Source organism: Nansenia antarctica (assembly GCF_963989245.1).
Source record: "Nansenia antarctica genome assembly, chromosome: 2".
Classification (NCBI taxonomy): domain Eukaryota; kingdom Metazoa; phylum Chordata; class Actinopteri; order Argentiniformes; family Microstomatidae; genus Nansenia; species Nansenia antarctica.
In genome coordinates this window covers 61,439,370-61,449,052 of record NC_137675.1, presented here as the reverse complement: position 1 = coordinate 61,449,052, position 9,683 = coordinate 61,439,370, and the positions used below count along the sequence as shown (strand labels likewise).

Sequence of the window (9,683 nt, the reverse complement as noted above, 5' to 3'; positions counted from 1 at the left end):
GCGGAGTTTAAATTCTTCACTTTGGTAGTTATTTGGATTCAATGGACATTCAGGGTGTCATTAACAAGTCAATGGCAGCGATAAAAACAAGCAGTCCAGTCAATCACCAGCAGTTTGGGTCAGAGTGAGGCGAATCTAGTTTGAAACAAGTATTAGACGTCCTGCCTCACTCTGACTCAAACTGCTGGCGATTGACTGGAAATGTTTGAATCTTTGCCATTGACGTCCATCATCTCTGTTGCGTGTGTAGCGTTGCCTACATGTGTCTATAAGTGGTTGTGTGTGTGTGTGTGTGTCTCGTCCTCAGGCCTGAAGACCTACCTGATCTCAGGGAGGAAGGTGGACCACTCCCAGTGTAGCTGTTCCCAGCTGGGCCTGGCAGGGCTGGACCTGGGGGACTCCCGCAGCCCCACGCCCCGGGACCACACCCCCGACGGCCCCGCCTCAGCCTGCACCCTGCCTCAAGGGCACGGGGCCCCGGACAGGGCCAAGGTGAGGCAGGGACTCACTGGCATGACTGGGGGGGTAGTAGGGGGAGGCCACAGACCAACAGGGTGGTGAGGTGTGTCTCTGCTCAGATCTCTGTGGTAGTCTGCAATGCATGCTGGGTTTTCCATCGTGGAAGATTGATGGTTGTACAGTAAGAACGGCTGATTTAATTCATTTGAAAAAAGGGACCTAGGTGGTGATGATGAAACGGTTTTGCTCCAGTAGAAGTAAAATATCCTCCCCAACACAGAGCTCATCCACCCACAGTACCAATGCCGTCCTCTGAGTTCAAGGTGAATGTGTATCCCATACAGCCCATTGTAGGTTTGATGTAGGCTCACTGTAGCTCTGTCTTTACCGCTAACCATACTCATTAATACATAACATCCCTTACGTTCACACAGCCTTTTAAAGCACCCCAATTAGCCCCCTTTCGGCACACTATAGACCCCCCCCCCCCCCCCCCCACATCGCCACTAGTACACCCTAGCTGTGGGGGTCTCACTAATGAAAGGCGGATGTGGAGTGAAGAGGAGAGGGGGTGGCGGGCGGCCGGGCGGACAGGCGGGCAAGCGGCAAGGTCCTTGGTGCATTAATGAGATAACTCACGCAGGGAGAGAAGGAAAGGAAAGCCCTTCACTGGCTCTCTAGCTTGGCTAATGACTCCTCTTTTGAAGCCTTTTCATCCGGCTTATATTTATAAGCACATAGCTGAGAGCTTCAATGATCTTCACTGAGACCTGTGTGCGTGTGCGTGCGTATCTGTGTGTGTGTGTGTGTGTGAGTGTGCGTGTGCGTGTGCGTGTGTCTGTGTGTGTGCGCGATCACAATGTTACACACTACCTTGAACATCCTTGCGTCGTCGTTATACGAGTGTACCTACAGTACAGGCCAACAGTTTGGACACACCTTCTCATTCAATGTGTTTCCTTTATTTTCATGACTATTTACATTGTAGATTCTCACTGAAGGCATCAAAACTATGAATGAACACATGTGGAATGATGTACTTAACAAAAAAGTGTGAAATAACTCTAAATATGTCTTATATTTTAGATTCCTCAAAGTAGCCACCCTTTGCTTTGTTGTTGTTAATAAAATATATAATAATAATATTAAATATATATATAATAACATAATAACATATATTATTAACACATTATATTAAATATTATTATTATATATTTTATTAACAACAAAAAAGCAAAGGGTGGCTACTTTGAGGAATCTAAAATATAAGACATATTTAGAGTTATTTCACACTTTATTGTTAAATACATAATTCCTATGTGTTCATTCATAGTTTTGATGCCTTCAGTGAGAATCTACAATGTACCAAATAGTCATGAAAATAAAGGAAACGCATTGAATGAGAAGGTGTGTCCAAACTTTTGGCCTGTACTGTATCTATCGCGGTCCATTCTGTGAAGAGATGGATGAGTGGAGGGAGAGAGAGAGAGAATGGGATGGGAACAAATATCTTCAGCCTGGCCATCCCCTCCTCTATCGTCGGGGGTCTGTCTCTCAGTGGAACCGTGATTGCTGTTGGCATTGTCTGCGTTGAATCTGATTATGTTGCCCAATGTTACATTGAAAATTAGTTTAACACTTATCATTGTGATTGTAATTAGTGGAGTTCTGAGCCTGTGCGGTCATTCTATCTCTCTCACAATGGACGGCCATCATTTTCATTTGACCATAATTTCTCTTTGTCCGTCTCTTTGTCCGTCTGTCCCTGTCCGTCTGTTTCGCCCCCTCTCTCTATATCTCTCTCTCTCTCTCTCTCTCTCTCTCTCTCTCTATGGTCAACTGCCTCTGTCCGTCTCTATCTCTCTCCTCCATCTCAACCTTTACTCATCGTGTTTTTATCTCTCTCTCTCTCTCTTTCCAGTCTCCCTGTCTCTCCTGCAGTGTGGTTCTGGTGCCAGGGGAGGATCAAGTTCCGGAGGAAGGGGCGGTGCAGAACGGCTGCCATGACGACCACAAGACCAGTATCAGCAAGGTTGGTTTCTGAACTCTAGTCCCTGGGACCAGAACCAACCCAACCCAAACCAACACCAGTTCACCCAACCTCAACTCAGACCTACCACGTGATGCGTGTTATCAAAATGTGGTCTCAGTTACCGAACCTGGCATCTGCTTGAAACCCTCCCTTGTCCTCTCCCCTCTCCCCTCTCTCTACATTTACCCCCCCTACCACCCTTCCTATAGCAGGACACCTCATCTCTCAGATGTCCCTCCCAGGCCGCCGTAGGCTGGAGCACCAAGGCCCTGAACGGTCTGCTGAGTCCTCGTCTGGAGGAGCCCCTGACCAACAGCCAGACGTCGCTGTGTGAGATGCTGCAAGAGAAGGAGAAGAAGTGGGGTGGGGGTGCCATGGGCATGGGCATGGGGATGGGCATGGGCATGGACCACTCCGCCCTCATCCCCCTGCGCTCCAAGAACTTCAGAGAGAGGAGCGATGCCCACTTTGTGGATGTCATCAAAGAGGACAGGTGAGAGGAAACCTGGGGTGTGCACCAGGTGTTAATGGGAGGAGGGATTCTAAGGCCTTTACGCTGTAGTGTTGAAGGTGGAAACGGAATGTTCTTCTAGAACACGCACATTCGGCTCGTCTTGTGGAATGGTAGAATGGAAAGTATCTGTTTCTGTGTAGTACATTTCTGTTAGCAAACTAACAATCAGTCCAAACGGACTATGCCCTAGACGTGATGAGGTTTGGAGGACTACCCAAGTCTGTGTTTTGTATTGATTCTATACTATGTCCGTCTGTCCTAAAGTCTGATGAAGGATTACTTCTCCAAGCCTCCCATCAATAAACTGAGCCACACTTTCCTGGACGAGACCCTGGAGTCCACCTACAGGACCAGCTACCAGGAGGAGGTGGGGGTCCCTGTCTGTCTGCCTGGGGGTGGGGGTCTCTCTGTCTGCCTGGGGGTGGGGGTCCCTCTGTCTGTCTGCCTGGGGGTGGGGGTCCCTGTCTGTCTGCCTGGGGGTGGGGGTCCCTCTGTCTGCCTGGGGGTGGGGGTCCCTCTGTCTGCCTGAGGGTGGGGGTCCCTCTGTCTGTCTGCCTGGGGGTGGGGGTCCCTCTGTCTGTCTGCCTGGGGGTGGGGGTCCCTCTGTCTGTCTGCCTGGGGGTGGGGGTCCCTCTGTCTGTCTGCCTGGGGGTGGGGGTCCCTCTGTCTGTCTGCCTGGGGGTGGGGGTCCCTCTGTCTGTCTGCCTGGGGGTGGGGGTCCCTGTCTGTCTGCCTGGGGGTGGGGGTCTCTCCCTGTCTGTCTGCCTGGGGGTGGGGGTCTCTCCCTGTCTGTCTTCCTGGGGGTGGGGGTCTCTGTCTGTCTGCCTGGGGGTGGGGGTCTCTGTCTGTCTGCCTGGGGGTGGGGGTCTCTGTCTGTCTGCCTGGGGGTGGGGGTCCCTGTCTGTCTGCCTGGGGGTGGGGGTCTCTGTCTGTCTGCCTGGGGGTGGGGGTCCCTGTCTGTCTGTCTGCCTGTCTGTGTGATCAGTGTGTCACTGAGCATGTGACATTGAAGCTGTCTGTGAAAACACTCTATCATTGCATGTCTGCCACTGTTTTCTCCATCCGCCTGTCCGGCTGTGTGTCTGTGTGTCTGTGTGTCTGTGTTTTGTCTGAGTAACCTGTAGGCACTGCGCTATGACCAGTCAGGACTGCGGCAAAGGGAAATCACTGCAAGACCTCACTGAAGGTTCCTCTTTTAGCTTGCACTGCCCCCTGCTGGTGTAGCCATGGAATCACATTTTGCAATTTTAAAATAATAATAGTAATAACTTTTATTTGTATAGCACCTTTCCTGCAAACGTTGCAGCTCAAAGTGCTTTAAATGTCAAATTTCTAAGTGTAATTCATGATACTCATAATGAATTAGTTTATGATGGTATTAGTTTTTATTTGACATTTCACAACTTCACTAATCTATTGTACTAAACCTATGATACATTTAATGAAATTAGTTTTTTTTCTTTTTTTGCTTCAATTCCTCTTACTACTCACCATCTGACTAACCCTCTTTCTCTTCGTCCTCTCTCTGTCAAATTCCTCTTTCTGTCTCCTTCTTTCAACATCCCTCCCTTTCCTTCTCTCCCCATCCTTCCTTCCCTCTACTTCTTGTTCTTCATTTCCTCCTCTACCTCTCAATCAACCTTTTTCTCCCTCTCTCTCCTGGTCTCCCTCCCTCTCCCTCCCTCCTTCCCTTCCTTTCTCTCTCCCTCCCTCTCTCTGTTTGTCAGGTGGAGACTCCGTCGGCAGTGCAGACCTTTGCCAGCCCCACGTTCAGCTCCTTCCTGGACATGCTGCTGTGCTGCTCGGTCTTCCTGGCTCTGTCCCTGGCCTGCTTCCTCAGACCCCTGCTCACCCAGAGCCTGCCCACGCCCGCCCTCATACTGGCAGTCATCGCTGCCCTCCTGGAGACACTGGCCTTGGTGCTCTCCGTACGGTGAGAGAGGTGGGGAGGAGGAGGGAGGAGACGGGAGGAGCGTTAGGGAGGGATAGTGGAAAAGTAGAGGGCTTTGGAAAGGAGGCGAGAGGGCAGTGAAGGAAAAGAGGGGCCCTTGGTGCTGTCCATACCGCCAGAGTGATGGGGGAGGGAGGAAAGGAGAGGGAGACTCAGGTGTTTGATATACGGAGAGGAGTTTGCGGGAGGGAGAAACTTAGGGAAGATGACTGAGGGGGGAGCAGTTTATGCTCAGGTCAAAGTCTCCCCCTAGCCCCCTCTCCTAACATGTTTTGTTCTAAAAGAACTGCAGCAGGAGAATGATGATGCTTGGGTGTTTTTGCAGTTGGATCCCCAGGAGTGGAGGTCAATCTTTGTCCGTCTCGCTGGTTGTATTTATTTAACTGTACCTCAGAGAGATCTCACCAGGCCTGTACACAGCTCTCAGCAAGCTCATTCAGTACCCCCAACAATTAGAGAGCATGCTGTAATTATTGGAAGATAACAGGCAAATGCACAGAGGGAACCACATTTCGTTAAGATCATTTCTAAATGTGTTGCTGGTCAAAATGAGTTACATCTGTATCTCTTTCTTTGGCTTTAATGTAATGCATACATTCACAAATCATTGTCTCTTTCCGGCTGATCGATAGTGGCATAGTGTTTGCAACTAAAGTAAAATAAGTAGATAAACAAAACCTGCATTGAACTCCATTTGTATATTAGCAATATGGTAACTTACCCATAGCGGTTTCGGCCGTAGCCTTTGTCAAGTCTTACGTTAGACTTGACAAAGGCTACGGCCGAAACCGTTGTCAATTAAAATAATTTACTTTTGCATCAATCACTTTTGCATCTGGAACTAGAGTGTGCGGCTTTTACTTTACTTACAATAGTATTCTGCTCTGTCGCCAGCACCTCACCTAAGTTTTCTGCGGTGTGCATTCTCTTCTTTTCCAACTTACCCATAGCACCGGGCACTCCTGTCAGTTGAAACTTTGTTTTTTCACTTTGCCCTCAGTGTGGCGTTCCAACTGGATAATGTGATGAGCTGCACCAGGACCCTGCTGAGGGCCATTTCCGGCTGGGTCCCTCGTCACCTGGTCGGGGCCGTGCTGGTGTCTCTGCCTGCTCTGTCTGTCTTCTCACACGTCACCTGCGACATGCACCTCTCCATCCAGGTGAGCTGGAGATGGAGGGAGGGTGCTGTTGGGGGAATACATGAACGGAATAGAAACAGTAAAATCACAGTGTTTCCCACAATATTTTGTGAGACTGTGGCGGATGGACCACATATTAAAACATTTTAAAAAGTGTGAAGAATACTTTCGGTTTGTTATGTGATTTTGGGGGGACAAATTAGGCCAGTTACAGTTTATGGTAAACACTGTAGTCATGTATACAAAAGGGCAGGTATTTAAATCCCCTATTACCAAGGAGAGGAAAGATATCTGCCTTCTCAAAAGTAACGTTGGTTGATTTCGAGTGTGTGTGTGTGTGTGTGTGTGTGTGTGTGTGTGTCTGTGTGTGTGTCTGTGTGTGTGTCTATTCTGTCAACCTATTCTACGGTATTTTATTCACTTGGTGTTTGCTTCCCTGTCTGTGTCCTAGTTCACCATGTTCACCTGCTGTGCTGTCATCATCGCCATCATCCAGTACTGTAACTTCTGTCAGCTGAGTTGCTGGATGCGCTCAGCCTTGGCCACCATGGTGGGACTGGTGCTGCTCGCCCTGCTCTTTAGCCCCCCCGGCAGGTCAGAGACTGTCACAACACATCATAATCAATGAATACAAGACACTTTACACAACACAAAACACTCTACATTCGGTCTCAAAGCACTTTGCACGGGGGCAACTCAGGCTCCATGCCAGGAATGCAGCCACACAGAGGTCACTGATGTTTTGACACTGAAAGATGATGACTTGGATCATGTTTAGTGCAAGTTTTTTTTCAACCCAAAGCAATGAGTTGGACATGAGCACAATTCTGAATAGGGAACCTTCAGTTTTTTTCGACTTGTCTGCTGCACGTCCTTGTATAACTGTATCAGTAACTTCTGCATGTTGTTTCCTTTTGTCTTCCAGTGCTGCCAACAGTTTATATTTCTGGTGAGTAGAATGAGAACATCAATGTTCCTCTGATATAGCCCGCCAGGATTCTCTGTATGCATCACCATTCACACCTTAGATTTTTCTCTCGCCATCCTTGTCCCTTCCCCTCCCTGTCCATCCTCCCTCTCTCCCTTGCCTCCCGTCCCTTATTCTCTCTTTACCTCTCCTCCAGGGCCAGTGACCAGACCAACAGCAGTGTGATTGACACGCCTGCAGAGCCAGAACCGGTGCCCCGCCCCCAGGACCTGCTGGGCCCAGAGGCGTGCGTGGCCTTCTTCCTGCTCCTCCTCCTCGTCTGGTTCCTCAACCGCGAGTTCGAGGTCAGCTACCGCCTCCATTACCACGGCAACGTGGAGGCCGACCAACACCGCATCAAGATCCAGAACATGCGCGACCAGGCCGACTGGCTGCTGCGGAACATCATCCCCATCCACGTGGCCGAGCAGCTGAAGGTCACCCAGAGCTACTCCAAGAACCACGACAACGTGGCCGTCATCTTCGCCAGCATCGTCAACTTCAGCGAGTTCTACGAGGAGAGCTACGAGGGCGGGAAGGAGTGCTACCGCGTCCTCAACGAGCTCATCGGTGACTTTGACGAGCTGCTGCGCAAGCCGCCCTTCACCAACATCGAGAAGATCAAGACCATCGGCGCCTCGTACATGGCGGCGTCCGGGCTGAACGCGCAGCAGTGCGGGGAAGCCGGCTACCCCCACGCCCACCTGCGGGCTCTGTTTGACTTCGCCCTGGAGATGATGCACGTGGTGGACGACTTCAACAAGAACATGCTGGGCTTCAAGTTCAAGCTGCGCATCGGCTTCAACCACGGCCCCCTGACGGCGGGGGTGATCGGCACCACCAAGCTGCTGTACGACATCTGGGGCGACACGGTCAACATCGCCAGCCGCATGGACACCACGGGCGTGGAGTGCCGCGTCCAGGTGAGCGAGGAGAGCTACTGCGTGCTCAGCGGCATGGACTACGACTTTGACTACCGCGGCACCGTCAACGTCAAGGGCAAGGGTCAGATGAAGACCTTCCTGTTCCCCAAGTGTGCCGACAGCGGCCCAGTGCCTCAGTACCAGCTCTCTGTCTCCCCGGAGATCCGGGTGCAGGTGGACGGCAGCATCGGCCGCTCCCCGACCGATGAGATCGCCAACATGGTGCCTGCAGCAGCGACCACTTCTGCTGCTGCTGTGCCCAGTAGCGCTACTAGGTCCACCAGCCCTGGGGTGGCCACTGGCCTCCTGGGACATGGCAAAGGGACGGTAGAGTCCGGAAACAGGTCGGACAGTCGGGAGAGAGGTCCTACGCCAGAGACTACTGCCAGACGCTCCTCGTCCCATGCCGGCCTGGCATCTCTGCCCGTCACTAGTCTGAGTGTTTCTCCTTTAGAAAACGGCAATCAACCTAACCCTGTGGCGTCCGTCCCCGTCCAGACAAATCCCGCCCAGAATGCTACGACGACCGCATCAGGGAGGGAAACGGAGAAAGACAAAGAGGTGGAGAACGACGACATTGGCGAGCTAACCAGACTGTAAAATGTATCTAAGCACTTTTTCATTAGCCTTCTACCCTTTAAGCTGTCTTGTGTTCCTGCCGGTTGTAGTTTTTACGATGAAAGGCATGTTTGTAGTCCCAGCACAGAGGCCTGAGGAGAGTATAGAGGAAACCCAGGAATGCTGGCAGCAACCAGCCTCTGGGCCCTCTGTTTTCTTTCACTTTTCATGTCTTTGGGCTGACATTGGAAGTGCAGGGCATTGTGTGGATCGCATTAAGGGTTGAAAGTAAGACAGAGGGCAGTAATGGAGAGAGGGGTGAGCAAACATTCTCTCATTTGTTACAGATCCCATTGTGTCCTATGGTCTACGTGATTCTCACCTTTATATTTCTTGACTTTTCGCGTTTTTTCTTCGTCTTTTTGTCTGACTTTGTTTTTCATCGGACGTTTGATTAAGTGCCTTTAGCATAATGTGTAGACAAAGCAGTTCTAGATAGGGGACGAGGAAGATACCTAAAGGGAAAGAAAAATCTAGAAAACTGCAAGATTCATATACCGGTACATTTAAGGCAAAAGCTTTTGTCTTGTTATGATGTGTCTTTGTTTTGGTCTGTGTAGTCACATTATTATTATTATTGCTTTTGACTTCTTCTCGGAGCAACAATCAAGAAATGGAAAGTAAAAAAATGCCACCGTCAGCCGGGAATTCTGGGTTACAAAGGGAAGGAGAAGATAATAATGTTTAGATTAGAGAATAAGTTACACAGCCTCAAGTTCCGGCACAACCTGAGGACATTACCTCTCTGGCTCTCTAAATTGTTCTGATGTTCACAATGAAAAACAGACATTGTCTCAGAAAAGCACAGGCCTTGCACAATGCTCTCAGACAAACAAACGTGTGTGTGTGTGTGTGTGTGTGTGCGCGTGTGCGTGTGTGTGTGTGTGGGTGTGCGAGTGAGTGTGCAAGCGTCTGCAGTGTTAACTGCCGTCCACAGTGTCCTGGAGAGAGGTGCCATTCTGTAACTGATGAAACTGGAGGATGACTAAGAGGTCTGGACTGTAATCAAGACATAATGAAATCCCTCTTGCTGATGTGGCAGCTTTTTCCCAGCCCTGGTTAGGACCTTTGTCTCACATT

General features: G+C 50.2%; 1 protein-coding gene across 1 annotated transcript in view; it reads left to right on the top strand.

The window, feature by feature from the left end:
* LOC308150399 (adenylate cyclase 9) overlaps positions 1-8,585 on the top strand; it is a gene marked incomplete at both ends in the record, with an annotated part of 35,224 nt that extends 26,639 nt beyond the window's left edge. The window contains 8 exons of the mRNA XM_080523238.1: positions 308-492; positions 2,381-2,491; positions 2,704-2,984; positions 3,270-3,372; positions 4,733-4,938; positions 5,957-6,116; positions 6,547-6,689; positions 7,220-8,585. Coding sequence (XP_080379364.1) covers positions 308-492; positions 2,381-2,491; positions 2,704-2,984; positions 3,270-3,372; positions 4,733-4,938; positions 5,957-6,116; positions 6,547-6,689; positions 7,220-8,585 — 2,555 coding nt within the window. The remainder of the gene's footprint in view (positions 1-307; positions 493-2,380; positions 2,492-2,703; positions 2,985-3,269; positions 3,373-4,732; positions 4,939-5,956; positions 6,117-6,546; positions 6,690-7,219) is intronic.
* Between the last annotated feature and the right edge of the window lie 1,098 nt (positions 8,586-9,683).